We start from the raw sequence: 14,213 nt of genomic DNA on the forward strand, positions 1-14,213 counted from the left end.
TGTAGGTCTCTAAGCGATGACCAACAGGCAGCCGTGAATTGGGAAAATACTTAGTAGTGCAGCATTTTAATCAAAGCTTATGCTTGAAACAAAACTGCAACGTGCCTTGTTCTCATGCCCAAGCAGCACGAATACTTTTTCGAGCAGCTGTAGTGTAATATTTCTTGAGTAAATCTAGTGCCGTCATGACTTTCTGGTGGCAACTACAGTGAAATATTGATAGTCGAAGGGGCCCAAAAATTTATTCTAATTAAAAGAAGTTTGAATAATAGAAGCTAATGAACGCAGCGCTCACTATGCAATGGAGCATGTGCATTCAGCTAACACTCGAGAGGAAGTTTCAAAAGGCTTACATTTATTCACAAATCACAGGACATCCATCATTATTTGAACTAATTGGTGCTGTGCGTCTGCACATATTTGCCTTGCTACGAGTCAACTAATTTCACACGCAATTTGCAAAGCATTTCTACTTCGGCTTCAGCACTCTCCCTGCACTCAAACGATGCTTCCTTGCATTCAAACGGTGTCCATCCCATGTCTCCCTGTACCAAATGATTTGGGGTATTCCCACGTGCTCGCAAAGCAAGTCTACCTATTTCATATTGTTTAATTTCCAATCTTGCCTAAACTTCTGATTTCATGCACAAGACCTCATTGCCGAATATCCAACCCGGGACCATGACATCTTTCCAAATCCCTATCACAACGTCATACATACTTTAGTTCCACAGTGCCCTAATTTTCATTAGAGCTGCATTCCTGGTGACCTTAGTGATTACGTATTTTTCGTGCTGCCTGAGATACTCAGCCCCACTATTTGTCCAAACGCCCAAGTATTCGTATTTATCCACTGTTTCTAATTGATATGTGGGGTTTAACGTTCCAAAACCACCATGTGATTAATCCACTTTTTTAGCGTGACTTCCTGTATCTTATGCTCACTCCTTTTTTATTAATAAAAATCATGATTTCTGATTTTTCCCTGCTGAACTTAAATTTAACCTGGCTCCCTCATAACCACAGCTGTCTATCAATCTCTGCAGATCTTTCTTGTTGCCGGCTAATAATACTATACCATCTGCATACATCAATGCTGATCGTTCAATGTGTTTTCTTTCATTGGCAAAAGAAGAGGCTGAATCCGAGTTGACTTTCCTCTAATTTGGCTTCTAGTACCTGGAGATACAGCATAAATCACAAAAGTGACAAGAGACATCTCTGTCGAAGCCCACGTTGCTTCAATATAGGTTCGGATACCTGTTCTGTGATTTGATAACTATCTGGTTACTCTTATAGATATCCTTTAGAACATAAGTTATTCCATCTTAGCGTGTCCAGTATTCCCCACAATTTTTCTTGAGTCACACTATCGTAAGCTCCTTTTATATCTGGAATTGCCAGCCACAGGGGCCTGTGTTCTTTTTCCGCTATTTCAATACAAAGCATCAATGAAAACAGACTATCCTCCAACCACCTCCGTTAATTGAACCCATATTGTAGTTCTCCCAGCAAACACCTATTCCCCGCCCATGTCTGTAGTCTTTCCATTACTATCTGCATCACCAGCCTGTAAACTACTCTTGTAACTGTTATATCACGGTAGTTGTTTATATCGGCTTTGTTCCTTATACCTTTATAGATGATGCTTATCCTGCTTAGTTTCCACCCGTTGGGAGCTTAACCATTCAATGTTGCTTTCTTCGCTGCCTTTCTTAATATTTGTTTAGAGTTTGGCCTTAGTTTCTTTGTTAGCATGATTGGGCTGCCGTCAAGGCCTGTTGATAGGCTATTAGAAACTCTTTTCTCTTCTCTTTCATACTCTCATTTTCCCTGTGGAGCCACTGAGCTCCACTGCAAAATAATCCATTCTCATCTGGTATGGTGCATGCAGGGCTTTTTTGCTGTTTATTTTATCGGTCCTCATTGTTAATATATATTTCATTGCGTCAACCCCTTCTAGTCTGACGCCTTGAACAGTAGTTATAAACCCCTGTTTCATGCTTGTCTTAGTGCTCAGAGAATGGAGACGGTTCCTGAACTTTGCAGCTGCCTTTCTATTCTTTTTGTTCACTTCCGCCATCCATTGGCCCCCCTTTTTGTAATATTTTCACTGATAAATTTGGACGCTTCCCTTCAGCAGCTCAAAAAGTCATTCTATTATCTTTCGACATAATCTTCCGGTTCACCCCCTGTTTAGCATACTTTTGTTCCCTAGAGACTTCCTGGCGTCTTACTATGGCTCCCTTAACTTCCTCATCTCACCAGCTCTTGGGTTTGTGTCCGCTTTTCCCAGTTGACTTGACTTTTACCTTAGCATGCTTCAACTCAAACAATCGCGTTAGGTTCGTGTACGTTCTTTCTGTTTTAGTACACTTGGCGATTATATCGTCAATCTCTTTAGTTGCTATTTCTATTTGCCTTTCTTATTAAATATTACCGTGGGGCTGCTTGTAATAGCTGCCTTTCCAAATTCTTTTTTTTTCCAAAACTCAGCTTGATACGTTTGTGATGACTACCTAAGCTTCTGGACCCATATTCATCTATGTTCATCACCCTTAGCAGATCATACGTCTTATGTGACAATATAGCGTAATATATCGCCGACTGCAGCCTTCCCACCTCCTATGTTATCTTCCTTTCGCACTTATCGGTGCTGTTGCGAATGAATAAATGATGCCTTTCACACATATCCATTAGCATTCTGCCGGTTGGGTCAGTTTATACATCCCTATCTTTTATGTGCGCATTCACATCTCCCAATATACTTACCTCGCACTCTTCTAGTTCGTCAATGTCATTTCCCATGCACTTCGCAATTTGTTGACTTTCCTCTCTGGCTTTTGCATCTGTTCACAAATATACAAAAACCCAGGAGCGTCATTTGCCCTGCCACTTTACCTTTTAGCCATAAGTATTCCTTGCACTCCTGCTTGAGCCTTTACTAGTCTGTACTTTTATGAATGAATGCCCCGATACCACTCCCCTTTCTTCTGCTTTCTGTTTTATTACACTATTCCCACGCGTAGTCTGGATTTTTAGGAGGTTGTTTCATGTCCCTTAATGTGTTTCTACAAAACCATATACCATCGGCTTCTCCTCCCTTGGCTGTTCTTCTATCTATTCCTACTTCAGCCTATTCCTGCTACCTTGCTTGTTAGTATACCCTACGTCTGAATCGGCTCGGCCCTCGTGGCTACGCCGACTTCTGCCTTGGACTCCACGCGTCTTAGATATTGGTGCCACTTTGAAATTGTATCTGTCTATACCACCTATCAAAGTGTTCCCTTCATTGTTTTCTCGTTACTAGCTATCCTGTACCCCGAAGGGCCCACGTGCCCCTCAAAAAGCTACTGCGCGTCCTGTAATCCGCCAACCCACTTCCTGACCTAGCCTCCTATCGAAGTGAATTCTGTCTCGTCGAAAACCACACAACCTATGCACCTCTCTGTTTATTTCCACCATATCAAAGCCTTTCTCTCGACTCATCCGCCATATCTCTTGGTTTGCGTTGACAACCGCTCTTTGCAGGTTTCGGTCACAAGCCGGTACCTCTGGTATCGCGTATATCACTACCGGTACCCGAGGAAAAATGGCGCGCATGTCATCGACCCCTTTCGTCGGTGTGGTCACTAGTCTTGCCGTATCTTCATTTAGGACACCGTTTAAATCGCCGGCAATTATCACGAGGTCTCCTTCATCAGCCGTAGTTTTGAGTTTTGTGCTCGCCTGCCGCATGACTGCTTCCATCTAGTGTCCGGGAAACGTCCCTACTGCAACCCTCTTGTCACCCATTACCCTCTCTTTGATTCCTTCTGCGCATCCATTTAAATTTGAGTTCCCGGCGTTATTACGTGTTGTAACTTTTCAGCTGGAGCGTAGTGCACCTGGGGGTTACTTGCATCTGTGACTCCGGCTACTTTGTCTCCTCACAGCCCCACCACTCCTTCGCTGAATGGGGGTCTTGCGACCGTGGAACTGGATATATCTGTTTTTTTTCGAACTTGCTTGCTCTTTCTTCTCTGCTGTTCTGGTTGCCGGTGCCCTACCGTTCTCTCCTTCGGCCACTCCATTGTTCGGCTTTGCTAGTGCCTCCTCGGCGGAGTTGAGCCTTTCTCAAATAGCCCTTGTTTTTTCTTGCTCCGTCGTCAACGCAGTCTCCAGCTCGAGGATTTTCATCAGGAGTCCACTCTGGCCAACCATCATTTTCTCAATTTTTTCTTCGACCTCACATTGCCTACACTTGACGTCAGCCTCCTCTCCACTCACGTCTGCACTTGCCTCCTTTTTCGAACCCACCCCACATCCTGAACATTTCTCAGTGTTTTGAATCGTGTCTTTGTGACACCGATTGTCCTTATGAATTATCCCTCTCGATAATTACAAACCATGGCGTACCACGAACCCTGCCCTACGAAAAAAAAGAAAGTGTAAGCTGTACTACAGAAATTTGCATGTTCAGTGTACGTGCACCTCCTCAACAGGTTGGCAAACGAAAAAAACCACAAACAGACACAAACACAAACACACAAACTAATAAATACCTGGTGACTGACCCCCGAAAAAGCCGTACAATGTATTGGGTGCTACAATGGTCTTAACTGGTGCCTTAATAGTTTTAAAAGCAAGCTTGAAACATGCGAAACCACTTATCTGCGCAGTCGATCGGGAGTGCTCGAAGAACACGTCCATCCACCATGCCAGTTCGAACTGAACTGAATGACGAGAAAGGAGGAGAGCCCCACGCGGAGAGAAGCAGATCGGCATTTGAGAGAGAACCAACACACCGCGGCAGCCCACAACACTACAATTTAGGCTTTTTGTAGCATTGTTTTCTTTCTTGAGGCGTGGCGTGGCAGGGACGAGAAAGCGGTAGCATGGTATCGGCGTGTCACAGATCGGTATTAGAAAAAGGCTCAACTTTCAGTGACAGCTTTTTTTTCCTTTCTCTCTTTTCGCACGGCGTTGAAAGGGAGAAGCGTGGCACAGGGGCGTGGCAGATTGGCATTTTAGTGATGCGACCTTGTGCCACGGCCTTTTCTTTGCTTTTCTTCTGTTTCTCCTTTGCGCGCAGCTTTTGAGGTGTCCAGGTTCCGCCGCGACATCGGACGTGGTTCTGAGTGCATTTTCGGAGCGCAGCATGTTTGAATTAACCGTCGCAAGTGCGTGTCGTTCGAATTACAGGGCGTTTTTGCCCATTGAAATACACATTGTTTTCACGATGCGCAGCGTGAGTTTGACGTAACCGGAAGTTCTAATTAGGCGTGTTCAAATTATTGAGATTCGACTGTATTGCAATAAATGAAATGGTTGCCTGGTAGAAAGGCTTTGCTGATGCACTGTTCCTATAATGGATAACTTTGTCACTCTAACAGCAGAGAACTGACATTATTTTGGGGAAGTTGACGACCATAACTGTATAGCATACTAATTAAAACAAGTTGAATGCGTTGCACAGTCCCCTTTCACATAGGCACATTAGCGATAGCAAAGCTCTGCATCAGCTATGCACTGCATAAGGAAACAGAAAGATTGAGCAGGTGAAAGCACTGACGATGACTAAAGCTCGTTCACACACCTCTTCACGCAGCCACGGTATCGTGTATCCACAGTGTTTTTTTTTTGAGGAACAGTACAAACGCACTGCTACAATTTGCTTCCGAATTTCGAAGCAGTAAAACATGGGTGACCATGCTAAGCCTGATCACTTGGTTGTAGTTATAATTAAGGTAGCTTTTTGTAAAATTGCGATTCGCAATTCTACTGTTCTTTTGAAGATAATATCAGGCATTAACATACTGCGAAGTCTGAGGCCATTTATCTGTGAACAAGTGCGGTTATTACGTGACACTTCATAAAGAGTTATTCATTTCTACTGCACTTTTTACATTGAAAATTGGGCAGTTATTTTAACTATTACTAGGGTGATTCCACGTAAGATCGAACAAAGCATGGCTGGTCGACCTCCTAAATTTCTTTATTAATTGTATATATTGTTGCCTGATCCGTAGAAAGAAGAGATCTGCAATCGGTTTTGCTGTAAACTTTTTTCGACGCACAGTAAATCAATAATGATGAAGAGTTGGAATGCAACACTCACCGGCTCTGCTGGCTTTTTGTATTTACCAAGGAGTTACAAAAATTAATTAAAGCTACCCGCCTAAAATTTTGTTTGAATAAACGTAGGCGCAATGACGCTTACGTCCAAAACATTTTCATTGTTTGCGTAGCGTAGATTTTTTAATAAAAGGTATCAAATTTGACCAAAATAAGCAATCAAGCAACGATATACAAAAACTAGAAAAAAATTTAAGAGGTCGACCAGCCACGCTTTGTTCGATCTTACGTGCAATAACCCAGCAGTTAAATGGGCTGTGCACCTAATATGCGCCAGAGCTTTAACACTTTTGCAGTTACAGTAAAACCTGAATAATTTTGAGTCACTGGGTCCATAAGAAACTTTCAAATTAGGCGGGTTTTCGAATGAACAGAACATACAAAAAGTGGATTGCAAGGAACTTGAAATTGATCAAATATTAAGAGCTGGTCATTTGCTGTGCCGGGTAGCTTGTAGCTCAAAGGAGTATGTTATTCACCAATACCTGTTCATGATTTTGCTGCAAACAAGGGGAAATTCTCGGCTTAACCCCTGTCACTGAAAAAAAAGCGTGATCAACTGAATTGCGTGCCTGCAATAAATAAGACATCTTTGCTGCAGCACTGTAGTGACAAGCAGGAAGCATGTCAGCTACTTTTTGCAGCATCAGCACGTCAAGATGCGACTATTCGCCTTTTTTGGTAAATAAAATGTTATAAACGGACAGTGTAACGAAACTCCCGATTTGTATTGGTTGGAAAAGATCATCATTGAACCTTTCGCCTCAGGTTTTGGAATTTGGCATTGCGGGCAAGAACTCCGTCATCAGTGCAAGTGCACCAATTGTTGAACAACCAACACTCGGAAGTTGGCACAAATCGCTGATTTCTCCAGGCTGACCTTAATTAATTTCTTCCTATTCTCAAAAAGAATGAATAAATTGGGACGTGCTGACGTTGCGAGAAGCGAGCAACAAGCAGTCCGCAGGTCATTGGTGTATTGCAGTTAAGCACTTCTTGTTTTCCACAAGTGCCTATTTCAATTGATCCTAAGACCGTTTTTTTCCGTGCTGAAAGTAGTGAGGCAGGGGTGCTCTAGCTACCACTGATAAGTATCGCTAAAGTACATTTCTTAGCGGCTCTGAAGGGCCATCGCTTCCGCGCATTTGCGGTGAAATTAGAATCAAGCATTAATTGGCACACTGCACCCAAATTTTTCGAATTAGAGGACATATGCTGTAATTATCCACTCCAACTTACATTGCAAATATGGGACCGCACAAATACTTCGAAATAAGTGGGATACCGAAATAACCTACTTTCAAGTAACGAGGTTTTACTGTAGCATATTTACCTAACTTTAGTTGGTAATTGATTTTATTCTTTCTGCTTTCAATCATAGCATTCATTTTGGCGTATTTCAGATGCTTTCGAATTTCACTTGGAGATGCTGCAAAAGGAGTTCTTCAATGCCAGAGTGGTGACAGGAGCATTAGCTGATATTTTGTGGACAAGCTGGATGTCAATTAAAGTGGTGGAAGGAGAGGACAATGCTCTATGATGGTTCATTCCGTAACTTGGCTGTGTCGTCTTTCACACTACACTGTTTATACTTATTCTTTACGCGTAAATGTGTGCTGGGACATTATTGTGCTGTCTCTGGCACTACAGTTATTTTATACCTGTGAAATAAATATTTTTTGCTCTACTATATAGGAGAAACAACTGTAAAATGTCTTAGCTCTGCGTGCAGAATATAAATTTTATTCTCCACAAATGAACGGTACAATATCTTAACGGATCTGATGTGGAAGCCGTATATATCGAAATTTTATCATGCAGCTTGTACTTTACGACAGTTTTTCAGGTGGTGGGATTAAATACTGGCTCCAGTGGTCATATTTTCGATGGAGGCAAAAATATTTTAAGCTTCAGCACTTAAGCTTGGGAGCACGTTAAAGAACTCAGATGATCGAAATTTTGGAAATCCTCCACTATGGCTTTTTTCGTACTTATATTGTGGTTTTCGGACAATAAACCTCAACAAATATTTGACTACCATTCCGCATGACCAGCCACATAATACGGCGTCTTTAATACCACATTTCCGTATATATAGATGCCATATATGTGGACGTGTTTATGCGGAGCCGTATATACGAATCGTGCGGATGCCGCATCATGTGGATCCGTTCCATGCAGATCCGTATTATCGCAATTCCATATGCACGGATCCTCACCCTCCGTGCATACGAACTTTTTCACAAGGGTAGTCATCAAGCTTACACATGTACAGGTAGACTAGGCCCAGCACTTTTTGCTGGAAAAGAGGAATAAAGAAAATTATATTTGTATCAGCTACAGAGGCCATCAAAGTCAAAGTATCGTGTTTTACCCCCTCTGAATTGAAACGATTCGTATGCGATGTGCTGTAATTTTTTATGTTTCCGCAAGAATACATATGTTTCCTATATAATTTCCATATAATTCCATAAGATTCTTACGGAAATAGATATATAAAATGAGATGGCCGGCCATGTCTCATTTTACCCCAACCCACCCTAAAACCACAAGTGAACAGCTAAGCCTTAACCGAATGAAGGCGTCGCATAAGTCTAAGACAGGTCGTGGTCCGAATAACGCAATCCACGCGTCAATTTTGGCAACAGTCTGCTGTCAAACAACAATGGTGAGAGTGGGGTACAGTCAAGTGAAAAGAGTCTTCTGAAATTTCGATTGATAAAGTCTCCACTTCTCCCATACCATTATTAAAATGTGTACTCTGATTATTTTGTTGTATTTTTTTGGTGTCTGGTAGTACTGGTGTTTTTTACCTCTATAAGAAGGTTTATCTTTATTATTGGCAATATTTGACGTTTTTTTCTAAAATGAGTCTATTCCATTTCGTCATCGTCATCACCATCAGACTGACTACGTCCACTGCAGGACAAAAGCCTCTCCCATGTTCGGCTAGTCAACTAGGTCATGCGCTTGCTGCTGCCACTTTATACCCGCGAACATCATAATCTCATCTGCCCACCTAACTTTCTGCCTCCCTCTAACCCGCTTGTCTTCTCTGGGAATACAGTCAGTTTCCCCTAATACCAGCGGCTACTCTGCCTACGCGCTACATGCAAGGCCCATGTCCATTTCCTTTTTTTTATTTCAACTATGATATCCATAGGCCTGGTTTGTTTTCTGATTCATTTTGCTCTCTTTTCGTCTTTCAGGTTACAGATATCATTTTCCTTTTCATCGCTCGCTGGGTTGTCTTAAAATAAACTATTCAATAGATTTACTTGATATTGATTAAAACTTCACTTCAAACTTCTAAGACACAGAACGCTGTGTGCGGTGGTGTGCGTTTCGAGGTTAATTCAAATAAACGCATTTGAGGATGCTGCTTTAGCACGCGGGAAGGAAAGTATTTATATGGTACTTCAACACAAATTTTCGTTGCGGATGTCTACCACGGTTACACTGGCATCCACAAACCACGATGAAATAATGAGGGGCACCACAGTGAAGGGTTCCGGACAATTTGACCGCCTGGTGTTTTTCAACGTGTACTAACATCGCGCAGAGCACAAGTCTCTACCATTTCTCCTCCATTAAATTATGACCACTACGGCCGGGATCAAACCCACGACCTTCGGGCAGCCGCCGAGAACTTAGGCTGCTGACGCGCCATGGCGGGTGGTAAATGTCCCTAATATATTTTAGGTATCTCGGCCAATTAAAGCATCCCAGTTTAATAAAGAGGTGAGCGATTATCTAGGAAGAAAATTTGTTGTGATTAACCAGTAAAATATAACTGAAAATGGCCAGGAAGTAGTACAGTAAACTGAGAATATTATATAGTTGGTTTTGTTCATGGAACACTCGCCTTTGTTTAAAATCTTGGTGTTCAGAAGCTGGCATGCCCAGTTAAACTATTGCTACTCATTCACAGGCTGAAACTCGAATGCTAGTCATTGAATACTAACGGCGACAAGCCCACTAAGGTACCTCTCTTGATTCAATGAAAAAGTTCTAGAACCATATGCTTTCTGCACGTCGCTGGTAAAACTAGTGTTTGCCGCACTTATAAATTTGGCAATCATTTGTTCTCGCATAGTTTACTCCATTTGAAAAAAAAATACAGTCCGCAGCACTCACAATTTATGTCGTCAGCGAGGTTGTTCGGTACTAAATATTTCTGAATCATTTGCCAAAGCAGTCTTTTGGAGAGAGAATAGAGAACAGATTTGAGAATTCCTCGAAAAGGGCTACCATCCGGCTAACAAGAATTTCGTCTTCATTACATCTTTCTGTCTTTTGTTCTGGTTCAGCCCGATGAAACAAACTCCATGTTTTTTTCTACATAATCAAAATGACTATTATTATCTCATCGTCGATGCCCTTTTACTGCTATGATTTCATTTCTTTGCAAAAATCGGAATGCACACGCTGCTCACCAGGCCAAGACAGATGCAGACAGCCTGAAACGTGTCTGTGTGCGTCACCGAGTAGAGGCCACCAAGAGCTGTGTAGAAGAAGGTGACCACTGCCGAAATAATGATGGCCATTCGCGCGTCAAGTTGAACGATCACCTGCACTGTAGAGCCTGCGCGTGTTAAGGAATGCGAGAGATATTATTATAATAAAAGTAATATTATTAATACAATGTAACAACAACAACAACAATAATAATATTAATAATAACAATAATAATAATAATTGGCAGATACCACGTAGAGTAGGAGTAATTGATATGCGAAGCACAAATGAGGAAACTTATGTCAAGTTAAATTCAGCCCTACGTTACTAGGCGGACGTAAATTATGCCGTACATGAAGGAGTGTTATGATTGTCATGTTTGGGCGTGTCATTTCTCTTCGTCGTCTATTCACGTCACGAGATACCAAACTTGGTATATATGTGAAGTTAGTGAAATGGAGGCGAGCACGCTATGAGCGTAGCCTAAAGTCATGTTTTATATGACACGCATGCCATTATTATCATGCTTGCACCACTCATATACCTTCGTCATCCAATGATGTCACGTAACACCAAATTAGTTATATGTAAAAGTAGCAAAACAGCCACGAGCACGCTATGAGCGTAGCACGTACTCATGAACTACATGACATGCATTTCAGGATTATAACGTTTGAAAGTGTCATTTCAGTAGAGTGCGGCTTGAGTGCGGCGAATGAGTTTTTGCTTGTATTATAAAGCAACGGTTTTCAAAATCTTATATCAACACCTACACGCGTTACTCTTTCATCAGCATCTGTGCTAGATTTGTTCATTACTAACCGAAACACTGATGGCGTTCTCTCTGGCGTTATCAACAGTGACGTCAGTGATCACCTACCTACATTTTGCATGCTTAACCGTAACAGTTTATTGCAACAAAGGGATTGGCCTCAGCTCGTGTACAAGAATATATCGTCTCAAGCGCTAGAGGTGTTTCGGGATAAGATTTCTAAAACAGATTGGAGGGAAGTATTTCTTCTTGAAGACAGCAATAGGTGTTATGACTCATCTATAAAAATTTTCAAAAAGCATTATTTAGAGTATTTCCCATCACGGACATACCGTAAAACAAAAAAGGGTGCACAAACCGTGGATCACACATGAATACATCAAGCGTATTAAACATAAGAATAAGCTTTTTGCCAACTTTCTTAAGCCTCGTAACACGGAAGAATTAAAAGAGTTTAAGAAATTTCGAAATAAGTTGAGTAAAGACAATAAAAAATAAAAAACGAATATTATAAGCGTGTATTTGACAACGATTGCTAGCGTAGTGGTAACAAAGTGTGAAAAAGTATAAACGAGGTACTAAACCAGAATACCAAGGATTATACGATCGACAACCATGTCATAAATGACAAAACGATTGGCGGTATCGACCTCGCCAACCTTTTCAACAATTTCTTAGTTGAAATTGAAAGTAGCACCTACTGTCACGAAGCTGCTAATTGTATCCCGAGACTATCCCACACAATGTACTTGCAGCCAACATCTGTCCCTGAAGTGACAATGCTGTATCAGAAGCTTAGGAATAGTCGTAGCCGCAATGTGGATGATTTAGAAATAAAACCAATCAAATACGTTATAGACTTAATTGCACCAGTGCTTACACACATATATAACGTCGCTATCTCTACTGGGCGTTTTCCAGACAGCATGCAGGTGGCTAGAGTTTCAGTGATTTACAAGAATGGATACAAAAATAGCTTAAGTAACTATCGTCCTGTGTCAATATTGCCTACCTTTTCAATAGGACTCGAGAAAGTAATAAATTGTAATATTGAGAAATGTATTACAAAATACAACCTATTAACAGATAACCAATTTGGCTTCAGAAAGGAACGTTGCAATGAGACAGCACTTCTTGTTCAAAAAGAGGAAATATTACACAACTTTGAAAATAAGGTCATGACACAGGGTATATTTCTAGATTTTAGTAAAGCTTTCGATTGGGTAAACCACTCAATTTTATTTGAAAAGTTAGAACATTATGGGTTACGTGGGACAGTGTTACAACGCCTTAAATCTTATTTGAAAACGCGCTACCAATTCGTTGAACTAAATAAATGTAAATCACACCTTAGGAATATTGAATATGGGGTTCTTCAGGGTAGCATACTTAGACGGATTCTCTTCCTTTTATATATTATTGATATTGTAAGAATCTATGAGGACTGTAAATATAATATATGCCGACGATTGCTCGGTACTTCTTGAGGGAAGAGACTTGGAGACCATAACACGAAAGGGTGATACATTCTGTCATAACTTAGAGATCTGATGCAAGTTCAATAGGCTTACTTTAAACGAATCGAAAACTAAATGTGTGTTGTTCCGTGCCCTGGGCAATTTAAGAAGCATCGACAATTATATAACTCTTGGGCTATTTCAAATCAAAATCGAGAAACATATTAAGATTCTTGGTGTAACTTTTTCAGAATATATGTCCTGGAATGAACATGTGAGAACCTTATTGCCAAAATTAGGCAGAGCAGCCGGTGTATTAAGCCGAAACCGTCACACTTTTCCTGTTAGCATTAAAAGAATGTTATATTTCGCGCTCTTCAACTCTTACTTATATTATTGCACGCTAATCTGGGGAAACACAACAATATCAAACTTACAGCAAATATTCTTGATCCAGAAAAAAGCACTTCATTCAATAGAAAACGTCTCGTTTCTAGAACACACAGAACTTTTATTCCACAAAAATAAAATTATGAAGATTCACAGCATATACAAGCATGAACTACTGAGAACATACAAAAGTGCCACATTAGCAAGAACACAGCTATTCGAAGAAATTGCAAATCTTCGAGCAAATACAATTTCCTATCCTTTCAGGTATCACCCACCATACCACGTTCCTTTCTCGCGCACCCATTATGGGAAAGAAAAACTTGATTATGTACTCGCAACCACACTAATTGAACTAGAACAAAGAAATGTTGACGTTCTTAACTTTACTAACAACACCTTACTAGATATGTTTATGTAAATGTATTAGAACTACTCATGTTTATCTATTTACAGTAGCTGGTTTTACTAAAGTGATTGTAACTTAAAACATACATTGAAATTTCTTTTCATTAGAACACCGTAGTCTACATAACTACTTTTGGTAATCACATTGTATATACTGTGGCTCTATATACTTGTTAGATGTTTTGCCCTGTCACTACTGCTGTACGGGTGACCAGAGCTTAGTCAAGCTGTGCAAGCGCAGCTTTTTTCTCTGGTCCCCGATTTTCGCAGTGACAATGCGCTGTATTGTCTGAAGCGAAAATAAAATTTGATTTGATGATTTCATGATGATATGTCCTTTTTTTGTACGTTCACGTCGTGTATTATGAAATTTGGTGTATGTGACGCTTGCGAAACGTCCGCGAGCGTATCATCAGCGTGACATGTAGTCATGTTCTTACATGACACGCATCTTATGTTTATCATTGATTGATTGATATGTGGGGTTTAACGTCCCAAAACCACCATATGATTATGAGAGACGCCGTAGTGGAGGGCTCCGGAAATTCTGACCACCTGGGGTTCTTTAACGTGCGCCCAAATCTGAGCACACGGGCCTACAACATTTCCGC

The 14,213-nt window shown here is 41.0% G+C and overlaps 1 protein-coding gene across 1 annotated transcript in view; it reads right to left on the bottom strand.

The window, feature by feature from the left end:
• Positions 1 to 8,332: 8,332 nt before the first annotated feature.
• The window catches only part of LOC142775518 (high-affinity choline transporter 1-like), a 73,511-nt gene continuing 67,630 nt past the window's right edge, over positions 8,333 to 14,213 (bottom strand). The window contains exons 4-5 of the mRNA XM_075876960.1: positions 10,554 to 10,702; positions 8,333 to 8,416 (exon numbers count right to left, since the gene is read on the bottom strand). Of these exons, the coding sequence (XP_075733075.1) occupies positions 8,333 to 8,416; positions 10,554 to 10,702 (233 nt within the window). The remainder of the gene's footprint in view (positions 8,417 to 10,553; positions 10,703 to 14,213) is intronic.

The sequence above is a fragment of the Rhipicephalus microplus genome, chromosome X (assembly GCF_043290135.1).
Source record: "Rhipicephalus microplus isolate Deutch F79 chromosome X, USDA_Rmic, whole genome shotgun sequence".
NCBI classification, from domain to species: Eukaryota; Metazoa; Arthropoda; class Arachnida; order Ixodida; family Ixodidae; genus Rhipicephalus; species Rhipicephalus microplus.